The following is a 19,280-nucleotide window of genomic DNA, read 5'->3' on the forward strand; positions in this document are numbered from 1 at the left end:
ATTTTGTCTCTCAGACAAGCTTAATTCCACCCTTGCCTTGGGGCAGTGCTGGAGTTTGAGGCTTCCCATTCTATAAAGTGAGCAGTTAAGGAGTAAAAACAAAGCAAAAAAAAAAAATTTTTTTTTCAAAGCTGGATGCCTGCTCCTTGGGTTTGTGGTTTTCTGTATCTCCAAGCTCTGTGTGCCCCTTTACTTGGGGTCCAGCCCTTTTGCGGTATTTTGTGCTGACTCAAAAAGTCTCTTTCTCTCTCTCTCTTTTTTTTTTTCCATCAGCCCTGCCCCTTCTCTGCCAGGGCATCAACTCCTAGTACCTTTAGTTCTTATTCCAAGTTTCGCTTTGCTAGGGGCCTATTTTCAGTAGTCAGAATTTGTTAATTCCACAATTGGAGCCTGGTTGCACTAAGCCCCTGCTGCAAGTGAAGTCTGTTTCCTTTGCCTTGGGGGAACCAGGCTGCCACGCCTGTGGGGGAAGGGTGCTGGCCTCCTCGGCTTCAGGGACCCACAGTTCTTTGTGGGTCTCAGCTGGTCCAACTTGTCCAGACTGGTGTAGGCTGCCTCCAGTCACTGATGTGGCCCCAACAGTTCTGTACTGTTCCTGGCTGTTGGTCTGGAGGACAAACTAAATTCTACACCTCACTAAGCCACCCTTTTGCCCCACCGTCACTGATTCAGTCTTGAGGTCAAATGTCAGATCTCTGTTTGGACACTAAGATAAAGGGGAAGGGAACAGATCCCAGAGGTTTACCTGTGAGCATTGTTCCTACTAATTCCATTTGAATAGTAGGGCCTCCTCTGGTTATTGAGGTACTGTAACACTCCATCTTGAGAACTCGTTAGCACTCATTAATTTCAATCCCTTTGTTATTTGATCCTATGTTTAGCTTGTTTTTCAGAAACCCAGTTGCAAGGCCCTGGAAGGCAACTGCAGAATTTTGGTCTTCTGGGAATCTGAGTACCTACTAAGACTCGCTCCCTGCAGGAGGAAGACATTTGCAAAATCTTCATTGATGGAGAGCATTGCAACAGCAGTCAAGGCCCACCATATTTGTATGGGGCTGTTTCATTCTCCAAGGTGCTTCAGCATCCATTATTTTCCTAAAGGACAAGGAGGAGGGGCTCAGGTGGCAGTCATGGAACAGGCATGAGTGAACTGCCGCCCAGTCATTTTGGGTGGCCAAGAAGATCCCTTCATTTTTAAATAAAGAGCTTTACTCTCATTTGACAGGTCCTCATTTTTCCACTTGGCTGTGGAAAGGTATTTATTTCCATCTGGTAATTTTTCAGACATTCTTTGGGAAAACATAAAGTTCAGCCATCATAAACTCAGTTGCTGTTGAGTGGGGTCCATGCTTCCTCCCTCCTGCTCCCATCTGACTACACCTGAGCAGGATGGTGACGTCTCAGGGCGAGCCAGCAGGGAGGAAGGGCAGGGGTTTTGTGAACATGGAGCCAGGGAGGTGTTGCCTGCCTGCTCTGGAGTCACTTTCTGCTGGATTCCTCATAGAGCTATTGTGAGAATTAAATTAGATAGCTTCACATAATTCATTCAGCCCAGCTCCTATCAAAGTAAACTTTCAGTTTAAAAGTCCTATTTTGATTATAATAGTTGTCATAAGGAGAAAGATGGTTTTATCCCTATTTCACAGATGGGAAAATGGAGGCCTAGAAAAGTTAAGTAACTTTTTCGAGGTCACAAATTTGACAATGGAAGAGTCAGAGGTTGAATACAGTTTTATCTGACCTGCATCACTCATCTACACTACCTGCAGTGTCCTGGAAGAGAAGCATCGTGATGCCATCATAAACAGAGGGACATACAGTGTCTATAAGAAGGGCAGTCATCTCTGCAGCACTGTTTAGGCTGGAACTCCTCCCTCTCTGCAGCCCTAGAATTTCTCTTTGGGGGCTCCATAACAGCAAACAACTTATTCTATAAGTATTTAGAAAGGGAGATGGACTGATCCATCATCATATGCGTTCTTACAATACCCTGCCTTTGCAATACTTTATTGCAACTAATTCTTTGTTCTCCTGTCCATAACAAGAAAGTCGGATTCTGATTCATCCAGATCTGCAATCCTTGGTCAGCTGGGCCAGTGTGTTCAGAGATGAGGTTGTTTTCACTGTAGCCTTAGATAAATGCCTGGCCTAGAGTAACACTTAATAAATGTGAGTTGCAGTGACTTTTAGAAATTATTATTATTGTTCATTTTCTTTTTACTATACTATTTTTGCCCAGGGGAGATGTGCTGACTGAATGACTACAGGGTGTTTTTCACCCAGGGTCCTTCAAGACTGGAACCACTTGGCACTACCCAGTTAAATGGCCTCTCGTTGTTACATCGAGCTCAAAATGGCCTAACTGTGACTAGCTGGGTCCTGAGGACATCACCATGTCTCGCAGCCTATGCATAAGTTTTTACATCATTTATTCACTCAACAAACATTGTGAGAGAAGGAAAAATGCATTGTCTTCATTGTTTTTTTTTCAGCAGCATAATAAATTGTGCTATGTAAGTCTTCCAAAAAGTGGGGGATTTTAATCTTTGCGCAAAGCTTTAGGAAAATGACTTAAATAGAGGGGTGTGTTTTATTTTGCTCAATACTTGGTAGACAAAAGCTATAAATGGTGCTCCCCCATTTGGTTTCTAATGGAAACAAAGTACATGGCCAACACGCATTTAGTTGCTTGTAGGCTAGAAGGCAGGATCTATTATAATTGTGATAATGAAAAATACATCTTTATACTTAACAAAGCCCTTTCTCATTTAGTGTGTCATTTTAGTCTCATGGTACTTTCAGGATTAACCCATGTCATGGTTAGTGTCCCAGTTGTAAAGTAGAGACATTTGAAAATGATCCAAGGTGAGAACAGCAGAGATGGGACACTCATACCAAGCTCTTCCAGCTGCCACCCTTAGGTCATGTCCAAGAATCTTCCCACCACCCCGATCTGTGAGGGAGCACCCAGTGTCACACTTCACCAACCTGGCCTTTAAACTTCCTCCTTCCAGAAATGCTAAGCTTTCATCTGAAGTGGGAGTGCTCAAAGCCAACTTTTTTTTTTTTTAAAGTATAGATGCATTTCTAAGTTCAGCCCCAGTGTGATATTCTGGGCATGATTATCTCTTAATTGGATCAGCATTTGTCCTTTCCCCGTTTTTATTAAACTTAAGGTGACTACAGATGACTCTGTGTAGACATGTAGAATACACTTTAAAAGTCTCATCTGACCAGCCAGGAGTGTGGATCACAGGGTTTGCTGTTGGCCAAGCGCGTATGAGAGAGGACAGCATATGTTGCTTACTGTGAACAAAGGATTCAAACTTTGTCCGGTGGAACTCAGCCTGTCTGGAGCAGAAACTTTTACCAGCTCTATCTGGTGTTTGTTCCAAGATCATCTGCCTGCTTGGAGCACAGTGGGTCTCAAGGGGGTGTGACAACCATTTGGGGTAAGAGGTTCTTGGTGGTTTAGGACTAGATTTTGCCCAACAGGATGCTCACCCCTCTGACTCTTGCCCCATAAAGGCCATTAGCAACCCCCAGTTGCTGTGGTGAGCAAAAGCAAACAAATGAGCAAACAAATAGAAACTGACCCAGACTTCACAAACTCTCCGCATGGGGCAGAACCAGCCTTGCTTGAGAATATGCAAATGTGCAGGATGACTCGGTCTTTGACAGATGATGTTCAGCGGGGAAACGATGATGTGGGAGCTGTGACCGAAGGGTGGAAGGTGCTTCAAGGAGCCAGGTTGTTTGTGAATCACACCAGTGACACACATTCAAGATATTTCTGATGGTGAAATGGCCTCCACGTTCAGCATCTTCAGTTCTCATGCAAGAGGAGGGAGGCTGCCAGAACCGTGTGACTTCTTCAGTACAATGAGAGAGAAAGGAACTAACACTTTTATAGTGCCTACCCTGTGCCAGGCACTCATTTAATCCTCCCAACAATGTATGAGGTAACTATTATTAATTCCATCCCATTTTACAGATAAGAAAACTGAGGCATAGAGGTAAGCAAGTTGTCCAGGGTCACACAGTTAGTTACTTACAGAGCCAGGATTTGAACCCCAGCTATTTGTCTCTAGAGCTAGATTTTAACCATCCAGGAGTATGCTGGATCTAGTACGTGAACTGAAGTTCCCTGCCTCCAACACTCTGAGGACATAATGCTCTGCCCAAGGTTTTTTAAAGGTTTGTTACGCTAAAGGGAGCTGAAGTCACATTAATGAAGTTTTCATACTGTTTCATTAAAAGCCATTGGTCTGTCTTGCACTGCGAATGGATCGGCTGTCCATCCATGACTGAATAACATCATGCATTTGGCCATTATGCATGTGGTCATTTGGCATTGGTTTATTGTTAAGCAGCTCTCCCCAAAGTTGACATATTTTATTAAACAATATCAAAGAGTCACATTCATTAATATCACTACCTATTTCATCCGAAAAGTATTTAGGTGTTGGTAAATTGTCAAAATGATTGTGGCAGACATGACTTTTCCAACTTGAAAGCTCAGGTTTTGCCATTGGCCATACCATCAGCTGTTTTCCTTGAAGGGACAGTCTTACTTTAAAAAATGTCTTCCACAAGTGGAAGGTTGGATAACCATAGCTTGCCAATCACTTTTTCCAAGTAAAAATGGCATTCATGAAAGCAATGCCTAGCTCAGCTCGCAGCCTGAACGAAATTCTTCGTGGCCCAGAAGTCTCCTTGTGCTCGTCCTGTGACCTCATCTCATTTCCAGGACAGCCATCCTGCTCTGCCTGCCCAGGTGGGAACTCACCACCGTGCCCCTCTTCCGTCCTCCATGCAACTCTCTCTCACTGCTTGTATCACAGTTAGCGTTCTTCACTGGTGTGTGTGAGTATTTGATTGTCTGCTTCCCTCCCCCATCGGACTGCAGCAGTCCGGTGCAGACCTGCTTCTTTTGCTCATTGTTTCATCAGTGCCTGGCGTACAGTAGGTCCCTCATAAATGTTTGTGGATGACTCAATGGATGAATAAACTAATGAACGTTTTTTGCAGCCTAAACCCAAGTGTCAGGTGAAGAGGTGGTGACCTGAACTCTAGGTTTTGTTGTGGAGGCTAAGTCCTGTCCCGATCTGAACTGGTGAAAACTAAGCAAGCATTGTTGTGTCTGTGTTTTTTTGACTGCCTTTTCTACTAGACCGTGTACAACTGGAAGATAAGGGTCAAGTATTTAGTCTTTGTGTCTCTAGGCCTAGCACAGTGCCTGACACTTCATTGGCTTTCAGAGAATATGGGTTCTACTGTATTGAATGGAGTGGAATTCGATCAGAGGGAAATATATTACCCCCCAAATTTCCTCTATCTCATACTCCCCTTTTGTCTCCTCTTCCTCCTTCTCTTTCTTTCTTCTTAAAGATTTCTGAGTCTGGAGAATGACTTTATTTGTGATCAGTTGTTTCCAGCAGCAAATGACCCTCGCTGCTTTTGGTGTAACTTGACCTTCCCAGGGGAGATGGTCTGATTTGTCCAGTGATCATGGTGATGACTGGGCCCTCCCAAGAATACCTGTCCAGCACATTCTTTGCTAATAGTCACACATTGACCTTACTTGATCTTGGCAAGCACTTTAGGAGGTCACCTGTCCAGCCTTACCTAACTCAGGGTGAAACTTGAGGATCAAATGAAACCTGCTCAGCCCTAAAGGCAGCTGCTGCTTCATCATGGCCCCCCTGGGGCCCGCCTTGAAGGACACGGGCTCATGGGCCTCAGCCTTTACAGGGGCCGGCCTCTGGTTCCAGCCTGGCACACAATCTGTCTGTCTTGTCCATTATTCCGTAACTACCTTTGAGAAATGGCCAGGAGGGGATGTAATAAAAATGGAGTGTTCATAATGAAATTGAGGATCAATGAAATTTAAAAAAAAAGGGCTAGAGGTGAGATGGATATTGATTGACCATCTTAGAAAACATTTTTAATAAGAGATCAGGACATGCTTCCTGAGACTTGAATTAGAATGTAGCACGTTATTGGAGGTAATTCCTTTAGACCATATGGGACTGTTGGAAGACAGTGGAGTGGGGTAAAAAGAGCATAGACTGGAATTGGCCAGACCTGGGTTTTACAACCAACTTTAGCTCCGTGACCTCAAGCATGCAAGTAACTTCTCTGATCCTTGTTTTATTTATCTGTACACCTTGCTGCGAAACACCTGCCTTGCAGTCTGTTATGAGGGTCAAATGAGATCAGCTGGGTGGAGGCACAAAGCGGAATGAATGCTGTCCTCTCTCTTCACAGCTTCAGCCCTTTGGAACAGCCGGACAGGGCCTGCACAGGGGGAGGCAAGTGGCACAGAGGTCCCCCTGAGAGTGAGTGCCTCCTTAAATGTTGGCCTAGTCCCAACCTTGCAGCTGGGGCGTGTGGGAGCAGGGTTCGAGAGGCTTCTTTTCTCAGAGTGGAGGCCCTCCTCTCACCACCATCTCCTGAACCATCTTACAGATGACAACACAAGAACCACAGAGGAAATATAGATTGACTCTAGCCTATCAGTTAGTAAGTGACAACCCTGGCGTGGGAACCCAGGCCCGCCGGTTCTCAGCCTCTGTGTTTTACTCCCCAGCAGCCTGTCCTGAACTCTTTACTACCCATATCTCATGACCCCCCTGCAAGCCCCTTTATCCCACATGCCATCTTTCTGAGCATCCGCACACCGTCTCGCCAACAAATCCGTAACTCCCTGAATATGGGAAGAGGGCATGCCTCAGATTTTCAGCACTTCCCAAGTGCTTAGTACCAGCTTACTTGCAGTCAAGGTTTAATAATTATCAGTTGATTGAGAAAAATGAAGTATTCTCATGGCCTTATAATTATTATGCAGAGAAATAGTTATAATAAACATTAACCCAGCTAAGGGGGCAGAAATGTATTAATTTCACATGTTCAGCTCTTTGTGAAGTTAGCTTTTCAAGCTCTGTGGGGACTCTGGATTGCGCTGATTCAAGGCAGAAGATCCCAAGTGGCATCACCCCAGGGAAGGGGAGGATGGAAAGACACACCGGAGGGGTGGGAGCAGGGGGAGTTGAGCTGCCCGAAGGAAAAGTGCTGAAACAAGGTTGAATACTGCTTCTCAGACTTCAGTGAGCACACCAGCCAGCTGGGGCGCCTGTCCAGACACAGGTTCTGATTCAGGAGGCAGTGAATGTGTTGGGTCTGTATCTGCGGAGGTCTCTGTGGGTCTGGAAATTCTCTGTGCATGGAGGAAGTTGTGTGGAGGTTTCGGGTTTGCAGGCCTGGCCGGGTGGAGGCGCAGCCTGGGAGTTCTCAGGACATTCCCGCCTGCCTTCCATCCCTCTGCAGGGGAAATCTGTGCCTTCAAGATCCACGGCCAGGAGCTGCCCTTTGAGGCCGTGGTGCTCAACAGGACGTCCGGGGAGGGCCGGCTCCGCGCCAGGAGCCGCATCGACTGCGAGCTGCAGAAGGAGTACACCTTCATCGTGCAGGCCTACGACTGCGGCGCCGGACCCCGCGAGACCTCCTGGAAGAAGTCGCACAAGTGAGTAGCTCGGGACCTCCCTGGGCCCCCTGCCCCCCCATTCCTGCAGCATTGCGGGTACACTGTCCTCTGGCCCCAGCATGCCGCTCCAAGGCTGCTGAGCTGCTCGCCCACCCCCGGCGCCTTGTACCCGTCTTGAGCCTTGAAAATGCCCCCCCTCCCGTCCCACCTCTCAGGACTGGGTTCAGTTGTTTACTTCTTCTGGGAAGTCGTCCCTAAGCTCACCCTTCCCCACGGCCTGGCAGCGTCCTCTTGCTGGGTTTCTGCAGTGCCCTGTGCACTGGGGGTTGTACTGTGCTCTCTCTCTCCCTCCCCCTCCCCCTCCCCTCCCCCTCCCCTCCCCCTCCCCTCCCCCTCCCCTCCCTCTGTCTCTCCCCAACCCAGGGTAGAGTGATGGAATTCTTACTGAGGGAGGAGTGAGTGACCAGAGGCAGCAGGACTAAGGGGAAGGGGAGAAGCTGGGAAAGGGAAGGGTGGAGGCTGGGCGGGTCTCGGGGGCTCATCTCAGAGGATGAGGGCAGAAGGGGCAAGCGGGTCCCCTCTGGGCGGGGGAGGGAAGCAGAAGGCCTGGGAGGTGGTCCTGCCTGCCCCCTCCCCCCTCCCCTCCCCCACCTCACCGCCCCCTCCCCCCGCGGTCCAGGGCCGTGGTGCACATCCAGGTGAAGGACGTGAACGAGTTCGCCCCCGCCTTCAAGGAGCCGGCCTACAGGGCGGTGATCACCGAGGGCAAGGTCTACGACAGCATCCTGCAGGTGGAGGCCACCGACGAGGACTGCTCGCCCCAGTACAGCCAGATCTGCAACTACGAGATCGTCACCGCGGACGTCCCTTTCGCCATTGACAGGAACGGTGAGTGCCCTGGGAGGGCCCGGCCGGAGCCTGGGGGAACGAAGCCCCCACCCCACGCTGCGGGCCGGGCCACCCTGGCCAGCCTCGGGCCGGGCCCTGTGACCAGGTGCTCAGTCCCGCAGCCGGGGAGTAGCCCGGCATGTTGGGCAGCCACCCGGCCCCAGATCCGCCCCAGGAGGCCTCAGGAACCTGCCCAGTGGACGTTGCCCGCAGAACTCACAGCGCCCAGTGCCTGGGTCCTGAGGCCGGGCTGGTTTCTGGTTGAACTTTCCAGTCGTCACCCAGACGTGCCACGCCATCCACTGGGCTCCACCAGGGCCCCTTTCCTATGTAACAAGGTGTGGCCTCACCTCACATCACTACAACCTGCTTTCTACTCCAAGGCAGAGAGACGCCAACAGAAAAAGAGAGCATTTTAAATGCCTTCTAAACTGTTCAAGATTGTTTAAAGCTCTTGCCAATCACTGTCCCTGGAGAATTTCAGCCTTAGCAAGCAGTGAAAGAACCCTCTCTCCACAGCTTAAACCCAGCCCGAATTGCAAACATCCCTGTAAAGCCATTTGGATATTTCCCTATCCCTATTAATGGAAAACTCCCTGTGATGTAAGCAAAACAGCCAAAGGCCCAATCAAGTCAGCCAGCCTGACTATAATTTTCAATACCTTGATTGTAATCAAATGAGAATTATTTGTGAAGTTATTGTCTAATTATTAATGTGCACATGGGTTGTGTCTATATATTATCCCTGTTTCATTTCAAATGCAATTTAAGGTCTGTACAAGTGCAAAAGTTGCAAAACCTGAAGTTCCTCCACTCTGCAGTTATTTACTGATGGCCAGGTTCAGTGCTGGGCCCTGAGAATGGAGGTAGAGTGGAATTCACAGAGACACTGGACCTGCCTACAAGGAGTTTACCATCTGGTGAAATAAATTCTTAAAATCATATGACATCATGTAGCATCAAGCATCAACTTGGCGTACAAAGTATGTCATGCCCCGAGGTTAGGCAACGAAGGAGCTCAAATCTCCTGGCAGCCTGTGCCCAGGTCAGTCGTTGCCAGCACAGTTTCATGGTAAACACAGCACTTCTTGATTTTAAGACAAGGGAGAAATGTATGCTGCAGTGTCTGTATCCTGAGAACTGCAGGAGGTTACACAGTGGATGGAACCTTGGAGAGACCCTCATCCTTGACCTTAGCTAGCTTATGATCTGTTGGGAGACAGGACATATATTAGAAAAACTAAAAAATAGCAATGGGTCAGTTTCATTCTAAAAAGCTAAAACTTGTAGAAATGGCAATCACACACCTGGACCTGCCAGATGCTAACTAGGCGAGGCACAATTGTGTAGGGCATTTTCCAAGAGAGCAGGAATTACTAGGCTTTAGTAAAGGTTTGGTTCACAATTAAAAGAAGGTCATTTCAGTTAGTCACGGCTTTCGGAACGACTCCTTGACAGCTTCTTCCAAGGACTCCGTGAAATGGCTAGTCCGGCCCCACCCCACAGACACCTCTCTCCCTTCCCCTCTCTCTCTCTCACACACACACACATGCACACCCAGCTCCATAAAATGAAAAGCAGCTGCTTTGGGCTTGTTTGTCCCCTCTGGGCTCTGTTCCCCTACGGCGGGCTTTGGCCCCGTGTGAGTGTCACTCAGGGAGTGACAAGCCCTTGGCGAAGACCATGATGGAGGAGTGGAGGGCCTGTGATGAGTGGTCAGCGCCGCTTGAACTGCTGTCCTCGTGCTAGAGAATCACAGCCCGATGAGAGACGAGACGTCAGTTCTTACCGCGGAGGGTAGACGGCCCCAGTCCTGGAGATAATTCCTCACCTTGATGAGCCATTTCGCTAACATCTGCCAGTTTATTTCCCTGGCTGTCTCATTAAAAGTGAGTCATGGTCCTTTGCCAGGCCTCTGCCTCCGACTCGGGTTTCCCACGGAACATGAAGAGGACGCGGCGCTCCCGAGGCGTGGGGGCCCGGCACTGAGGTTTCCCAAAGCAGTTTCCCCGAGTAATGAAGGCAGGACCTGGGGGCAGGTGCGGCAGCGGCTCGGTCTCATGAGCTTCCTGAGTGGCCCACAACCACTGCTGTTCCTGGCACCCTCCCCAGCTCCTTGAAGAACTTTCTTTGCACAAAGCTTAGTTTGTGGGCCACGCGTAAGGACCCTTTCCCCGGGGCTTCGGCGGGACAGCGCTGCCCCGCACCCCCACCCCGACTGCTGGCTCTTTGCCCTGGGGGAGGAAGGGAGGCAGGGCTGCAAGGGGGGCCCACACACTGGGGTCAGGCTGTTCTAGCCTTCCCTGGAGACTCGGCCTCCCCTCTCCGAACAGGAGCTCTTGGCCTTTCTCCCCTTGAATTGCTCCCCTGTGAAATCATGGCCCTAGCAGTCCCTTCCTCTCATGGGGTAGTGAGGCCCCAGGGAGGGGCGGTAAGTGGGAGTGAGGTTTGCGGGCAGCCTGGCATATTGGCACACTTGACTAATGGTGCCTTGATTATTTGCTATTTGCCCGGGTGACTGGGACGTGAAATGAAGTCGCTCTGCGTGGATTTCCAGGCTGAGGTCACAGGCAGGTAGCTGTGAGCTGGTCACGTCACCCAGCCCTTGGGAAGCTCAGATTCATTCCTTGAAGATCCGTATCCCATCTTCTGGCACTTGGTTGGCGTCTCTGAGATAGGCAGGGCCTGGATCCCTATGTTCATTTGCCAGATGGGGAAACTGAGTACCCAGGCATAAAGAGCTTTCCTAAGAGCACCCATCACAGGGGTGGCAGAGGCAGGACTGGACCCAGGTCCCCAAATCCTGGCCCCAAGGTCTTTCCCCCACATCTGTCCCCTCGGTGATACATGCCGGGAACCTATGACGGTGCTGCTTAGGCGCATAGCACAGAGGTGTGCCTCGATCCTGCACCCACCACTTATTGTGCATGTGTGCATGTGTGTGTGTGTGTGTGTGAGAGAGAGAGAGAGAGAAAGAGAAAAACTTTTGATGAGGAACTTAAACCTGTCACAGGTCCTCATCAGTAAAATAGGAATTAAACCCTGTGTTTGTGCAATGGGGCAGGTGCAGCTGTGACCCGACCCAGTGTGCACAAAGCACCCTCCAGGGAGTCTGACCCAAAACAAGTGCCCGACAATGTTGGGTGACAGCCGCAGAGAGAGCAGCGGGTCCTCCAGCCCCCACCCCACCCCACCCGGCACCTCCTGGCAGGTCCTTCCACTTCCCAGGTAGTGTCTGGTCTTCACGCCGCCTCAGCCGGCCTCTCTCTTTACCAGAGAGCAGCCTGGGCAACAGGACTCCGGCACCTCGGGGCAAAGTGCATCCCAGTGTCTGCTTATTCTTTAAGTAAAGAAAGCACTTCTTTTCCACCCAGATAGAAAAGGAATGCATGCCCTTTGTGAGGACTTTGGAAAACAGAAAACTATGGAGAAATAAACCACCCATAATCCCACCGAAGATAGCCATCATTAACACTTGATCATATTTTCAAAGATTTTTCCGTACATATGTCCAATGATATGCACGGCCCCATCCTTAAACATGCTGAGAACTGTCACTTCCAGCGCTAACATCCCGTCCTCTGGGAAGACTCGACTATTTTTTGCTCCTCCCTTACTGTCAGACATCCAGTTTCTCTCCTAGTTCTCAGTGCAGCAAATCATGTTTAGGTGAATGTATTTGCACATATAGTTGAAATTTTTATCAGTTTTTCCTAAAATCGATTTCTAGATGTGGAATTGCATGCGCAAATGGTATGAACAGTTTCAAAGCGACAGGCACACATCGCCAAGTGGCTTTCTAGAAGCATCACTCCAGTGTAAACGCCACAAGGACAAAACCGCCGGTCGGTGTGCTGGCCTCACCCCATGCCTGCCCAGCCTCCCTCAATCCTGAGCTCAGGAATTAAAACACACCTCCGCTGATTTGCAGTGTGGGTGCTGACTCTTCTTTGAGCTGTCCTCCCCTTGTCATTCTTTGGACCTGAAGAAACCGGCCCAGAAACTGCTCCTCTGGGCGCAAGGCCGGCCCCGGGGTCCTGAGAAGGCACCGTTAGGAGACGCATTAGTCAGGGTTCTGCAGAGAAACCGAACCACAGGAGAGATCGGCAAATATGAGATGCAATGTGGGCAAGGGCAGGCTTGAAGCTGGCAGCTCTGAGGAAGGGTCTGGACGAACTCCGCAGGAGAGGCTCACTGGCCGGAGGAAAAGAGTCTCTTTTCTTCCTTAAAAGCCTTCGATTGAGTGGATGATCCCATTGGTGGGAAATACACGTGAGTTGATCACAAATGTAATCAGCCACAGATGCAACCAACGGACTGGTGATTTAATCACCAGCCTTCCGGTTTATCAACCAGCCACAAAATTTCCTCACAGACAACTGGGCACCATCCCTTGGCCAAGTTGGCACCAGGACCCAACCATTCAAACGCCGGGCAAAATGCAACCGCAGCTGAAGTAAAATGCACGTCTTTGTCTGAGCATTAAGAACATTTTAAATGTGTCCGATACAAATAGGACCCTCCCCTGCAGCAGTTGGACACCACAGTACATTCTCAGGACTGGCCCCAAGGCTCCAAATTCTGTGCTTTCAAAACCGTTGTCACACACTAGAGGTGGTTGGTGGTGGAGAAAGGAAATTAATTCCTTCAGCAATTTCATTAAGACTTGTTACGGAAGTGGAGCTGTGACAAATTGAGGCAAGGATTCAGCTTTATGTGTTATTTTTCTACCGCAATCAGTAGTGTTTGGTCTGCTTAATGTCACCTAGATTGTAAAGACCGAACCTTCCTCTTCTAAGAGAAGTATCTTTTGAGAGCCATTTAACTTTGAAGAAAGAGGAAGTTAAGACTTTTTGGTTCAAAATTCAATTTGATGTTGCTGCAACTTACTTGTTGTGGTTATATTAAACTGCTTCCTACAGACAGAATTCCTTCCCTGGGATCATTATAACCACAAACAAGTTTGTTAAGAGGATCCATGGGGAATGTCACTGACCCAATACCGAGCCATTCCAGACTTGTGTGGGCCCCAGAAATGAGACTTAAAAAAAAAAGGGAAACATATTTGGGGAGAAACTAAAGGGATTCTGAGCACCAGCTGCCAGGTCAGAGACACATGAAACCCAATTTTATTCACAGATTTTTGACTGACTTTTTTTAGCGAAATTCTACTTCAAATCCCTGGAAGCACTTGCATTTTGGGAGACAGTCCAGAAGCAGATAATACAATAAATTAATCTAATTCTTGGGCAACTTCATTCCCCCCTCCCCAACCCCCATATCCACATATGTACCACCTGCTCATGGCTTATTATTGAATACTGTTTACTAATATCGAATTGACTTTTCCAATTTTTAAAACATTATTTGACTTTTCGAATTTTCCAAGCTTTCTTACCTTGGCTCATGTAGTGCCATTCACAGGAAGAATACATATAATTATACTGAAAAAAAAGCTCCTTATTTAGTTTTCCTCTCAGTTTCAGTAAAATAAAAGATATATACCTGCGTCAGCTGTGCCAGATTTGTTTGTTTATTTTGCAATTTCTTTTCACTTCTCATAAAAGATGATGATAACATTTGAGTACTAATTTGCTCTCAACTCCACCATCACAAGAAAGCAGGACTAAGTTATTCTTATCAAAGGAAGACTTTAATCGCTTGAATTGAAAAATAAACATGGTAAACGTATGTCGTGCTTTTATTGGTGCTTTGGAACCGAAATTGCATTTTAGCAAAAATAGTCAATTAAAATTGTGCTCATCAGTTACAAAATATTTATTCCTGAATTATAATACCAAACCCACAGGAGCAAAAACACACAAATAGCTCAGAAAAAAAACTGTTCAGTCCCTCTTGGAGGAGAAAAATGTCTTTGCCAGCAGGGCGAGAAATAAGTTATTCTGTGTAGCTTTCGGGAGAGAGGTCACACGTTTTCTTATTGATTTTACTTCCTATTTGGTAGCAAAATAATGTGACAAGAGGCAGTGAGCACTCCTGGCGACAAGCCCAGATGTTAAAAAATATGTGTCAGGACATTTTCCGAGTTCCATCCTTTTCTCAGAGATTTCACGGCAGATACGTCCTCGGCTCCCTACATCAGAGACACAGCCACATGGGTGCACTTTAGAAAGGAGTTTTCAGGCGACCCATTACTTATAAACACAGACCAGTTGCGTCCCAGATGTGTGCTCAGAATTTCCTAGCAGTCTAGTTGCGCAGCTGGGGTGGCTCTAGCCAGTGACCGCTGGGAATCTACCGCCAAAGCACAGGCAGGTCTCAGGCGAGTCCTGTGCACCGGTGTGTCCTTCCGAAGGCTCAGGGAAAGGATCATTTCATGTCGGGGAGGTTGGCGGAGTAGAGAAGGGCTCTGGAAGGAGTGTGGGGTGGGGCACGTGATGGGAAACGATTCTGAAAATCCGTGTGTTCTCAGGCAACGTCAGGAACACGGAGAAGCTGAGCTACGACAAGCAGCGCCAATACGAAATCCTGGTGACTGCCTATGACTGCGGACAGAAGCCTGCGGCTCAGGACACCCTGGTGCAGGTGGACGTGACGCCAGTCTGCAAGCCTGGCTGGCAAGGTGGGCCCTGCTTGCTTCTCTCCTGTCCAGTGAAGGTGGCTTGGCTGTGCGTAGAAGGGGTAGGCTTTGACCTCCAGTCATCACAGCACATAACTAGAGGAATTCTTGAAGGGCAGCCACTGCCGGAAGACATAGAGTAGCTCTTTTCTTATGTGAGATATTAGCCCCATTTTACAGCCAGGGATGTAAAACTCAGAGATGACCAGTCAAAAGTCATCTGCTCCCTTTCTCAGATCCCGGGACAGCACACATCTCCTGTTCTAGGAGAGATTGCCAGGGAGCTGATTCACGTTATAGGAGGATGCTGAGTCCAGCTGAGGCATATCAGTTTTTGATTATCTCCCTAGATGCTAGGGAGATAATCATTTCCTTGGGCTTATGCAGAGGTTGAATATCCAGAATCCAGCCCCTGTGTTAGGGGGTTAATGAAATGTTGGCTGTGGGGATGGAGAAGCAATGACCTTCGATGAAGGTGATGTTTTGTGTTCGCTTAGGGTGCAGCAACAGACCAAATGCTAAGGTTTCCCCAGATAATGGATGGGAAGGGGCTTATCACTGAGCCACAGGGAAGGAAGGAAGGCAAGAGAAGCTGTGTAGATGGATCTGGCAGAGAATTGAATGGTTTATGGAAAAGCAGTAGCTCTAGGGGTGACAGCAGTTCCGGTGGCTGAGCAGAAAGCTGGTCATCGCTGTGCTGCCATTTTGGTAGCTCGACCATGTCCTGTCTTTGCTTCATGTGTTGCTGATGTGGCAGGCTACTGCCCACTCATGACTCATGGAGTGTCATTGCACCATCTGCCTTGGGTCCTCTGCTCTCTCCTATTCGTATGTCCCCCACCCAAGGCCAACACTTATTTATTTATTTAAACCAAGCCCCTTGAGCCAAAAGTTCCAGTTGGAATGCTATTTAACATTCTCACTGAGTTCAGTGTGTAAAGCCTTGAACTTGACGATGCTCCCCTTTGTACCAGGAGGATCCCATCTGTACTAGAGAGTTTGTTGTTTACAGAAAAATCATACATAAAATACAGGGTACCCCTCGATCCCTCATTATTAACACCTCACATTGATGTGGTATATTTATCACAATTGATAAGAGCATATTTTTATAATTATACTGCTAACTAAAGTGCATGGTTTAACTTAGGTTCACTGTGTTGTTCAGTTCCATGAAATTACTTTTTTTTTAATTTTTTATTCCGCTAACATATATACAGCATAAAATGTCCCCTTTTAACCACATGCAAATATGTAATTCCATGCTATTAGTTACATTCACAATGTCATGCTGTCAGCACCACCATCCTCTGCCAAACCGCGTCCATTGTCCTAGTTAGAAACTTCATCTATTTTAAGCCTCAACTCCCTATTCCCACCCCCCAGTGGGAATCTACATTCTAGATTCTGACTCTATGAATTTACTTATTCTTATGATTTATCAGCAAGATCATACAGTATTTGCCATTTTGTGTTTGGCTTAGTTCTCTCACTATGATGTCTTCAGTGTTCAGACATGCTGTCTCATGTGTCAGAATTGAATTCCTTCTTATGGTTGAATAATATTCCATTACATGTATATACCATATTTTATTTATCCATACATCAGTTGATGGACACTTGCGTTGCTACTATCTTTTGCAATTGTGAATAATGCTTCTGAGAACATAAATGTGCAAATATCTGTTCAAGCCCTTGTTTTCAATTCTTTAGGATATATACCTAGTAGGATTACTAGGTCATATGGTAATTCTATACTTATCTTTTTGAGGATCTACTAAACTGTCTTCCACCATGGCTGTACCTTATTCCATTCCCACCATCAATGGAAGAATGTATCTACTTCTCCACATCTTCTCCAAAAGTTGTAATTTCTGTTCATTTTTTTTTTAGTAGTAGCCATTCTTGTGTGTATAAAATGATATCTCGTTGTGGTTTTTATTTGCATTTCCCTAATGGCTAATGATGTGGAACATCTTTTTATGTACTTTTTGGCCATTGTATATCTTTTTTTTTTTTTGAGAAATGTCTATTCAATTCTTTTGCCCACTTTTCAGTTGGGTTGTTGTTGAGTTGAAAGATATCTTTATATATTCGGGACAGTAAACCTTTATCAGATATGTGGTTTCCAAATATTTTCTCCCATTGGTTAGGTGGCTGTTTTACTTTCATTATAAAGTCCTTTGAAGCACAAAGTTTTTAATTTTGATGAGATCCCATTTATCTGTTTTTTCCTTTGTTGCTTGTGCTTTGGGAAAAGTCTAGAAAACATTTCCTAACACAAGGCCCTGCAGGTGCTTCTCTACATTTTCTTCTAGGAATTTTATAGTTCTGGTGCTTCTATTTAGGTCTTTAATCCATTTTGAGTTGATTCTTATATATGGTGTGAGGTAAGGGTTCACCTTCATTCTTTTGCAAATGGAGATCCATGGTCTTTGCCCCTTGTCAAAAGTCAGTTGTCCATAATTCTGAGGGTTGATTTCTGAACTCTCAGTTCAATTCCTTTTGTCTATGTAGCTGCCCTTTGCCAGTACCATGCTGTTTTTATTACTATAACTTTGTAATAAGTTTTAAGATTGGGAAGCATGAATTGTCCAACTTCATTCTTCATTTTCAATATGACTTTGGCTATTTGGAGCCCCTTAACTTTCCATATAAGTTTGATGATTGGCCTTTTCATTTCTGCAAAGAAAGTAGTTGGAATTTTTATTGTGATGCATTGAATCTATAAATCACTGTGTAGTGTTTTGGTTTGCTAAAGTTGATGAAATGCAATATACCAGAAATGGGTTGGCTTTTACAATAGGGATTTATTAACTTACAAGTTCACAGTTCTGAGGCCATGAAGGATGTCCACATGAAGGCATCAAAAGGTGATGGTTTTGATCTTGAAGACTGACTACCAGTGATCCTCAGCCAATCTGCCACATGGCGTCTGCTGGTCCTTCGTTCCTGGGTTTCATTGCCTTTGGCTTCTGGCTTTTCTCTCTCAGATTCTCTGGGGATTTTTTTTTCTGTGTCTTCTCTCTGTCTTTTATCCTCTTATAAAGGACTCCTCGTAAGAAGATTAAGACTGACCTCAAAAGAGGCAGGTCACATCTCAATTGAAATAACCTAATCAAAAGGTCCTACCTATAGTAGGTCTGCACCACAGGAATGGATTAAATTTAAGAACATTATCTTTGCTAAGATACATACAGCTTCAAATCATCACAGATAGGATTGACACCTCAACAACATTTAGTCTTTCCATCTATGAATACAGAATGTACTTCCATTTATTTATGTGTTCTTTGTTTTCTTTTATCAATGCTTTATAGTTTATCTAATCCTTGGTTTGATTTGTTCCTAGATATTTGATTCTTTTAGTTGCTATTATGAATAGAATTCTTACTTTGTTTTCTTCTTTTATTGTTCATTGCTTGTATATGTATACATTATTGACTTGAGATATCAGTCTTATACCCTGCCACTTTGATGAATTCATTTATTAGCTCTAGGAGCATCGTGATTATAGATTTTTCATGATTTTCTGAACATAGGATCATGTCATCTATAAACAGGGTAAGTTTTACTCCTACATTTCCAATTTGGATGCCTTTTATTTCTTTTACTTCCCTAATTGCTCTGGCTAGAACTTCCAGTACAATGTTGAATAACAGGGTGGTACAACAGTGGCTCAGCAGGCAGAATTTGCACATGCCATGCTGGAGACCCAGGTTTGATTCTCGGTGCCTGCCCATGCCAAAAAAACAACACTGTTGAATAACAATGGTGACAGTGAGTGTCTTGTCTTGTTCCAGATCTTAGAGGGAATGTTTTCAGTACCCTACCACTGAGTACAATACTAACTGTGAGTTTTTCATATATGCCCTTTATCATGTTGAGGAAGTCTCCTTCTATAGTTTTCTAAGTGTTTTGTCAAGAAGGAGTGCTGGTTTTGTGAAATGCCTTTTCTGCATCAATTGAGATGATTGTGCTTTTTTTCTTTTGTCCATTTGGCGTAGTATTTTGCATTAACTGATTTTCTTATGTTGAACCAACTTTGCATACCTGGGATAAACCCGCTCTCTTCATTTGTCTTTAAGTTTCTGGACCCCTGTTATATTCTACTTTTTTCTATTTTTATTTCTCTATTTCTCTGTATCTTTCTCTCTTAAATTCCCCTAAAAGGGTCTTAAATTCCCCTAAAAAGTTGATAACTTGCATTTCTGCTAGGAGAATTATGGCAGACCATCATAGAGGTCACTGGTCAGACTGAATGGCTGCCTTTTGGTCAGGCATCCATTCCTGATCCAACTCTTCATGGGCTGATTGGAAGGACTT

The 19,280-nt window shown here is 46.2% G+C and overlaps 1 protein-coding gene across 1 annotated transcript in view; it reads left to right on the top strand.

Annotated features, from left to right (window-relative positions):
- The window catches only part of CLSTN2 (calsyntenin 2), a 431,086-nt gene that overhangs the window by 288,127 nt on the left and 123,679 nt on the right, over window positions 1-19,280 (top strand). Inside the window, exons 3-5 of the mRNA XM_077130262.1 lie at window positions 7,330-7,525; window positions 8,166-8,374; window positions 14,808-14,957. Of these exons, the coding sequence (XP_076986377.1) occupies window positions 7,330-7,525; window positions 8,166-8,374; window positions 14,808-14,957 (555 nt within the window). The remainder of the gene's footprint in view (window positions 1-7,329; window positions 7,526-8,165; window positions 8,375-14,807; window positions 14,958-19,280) is intronic.

The sequence above is a fragment of the Tamandua tetradactyla genome, chromosome 15, assembly GCF_023851605.1.
Source record: "Tamandua tetradactyla isolate mTamTet1 chromosome 15, mTamTet1.pri, whole genome shotgun sequence".
NCBI lineage: Eukaryota > Metazoa > Chordata > Mammalia > Pilosa > Myrmecophagidae > Tamandua > Tamandua tetradactyla.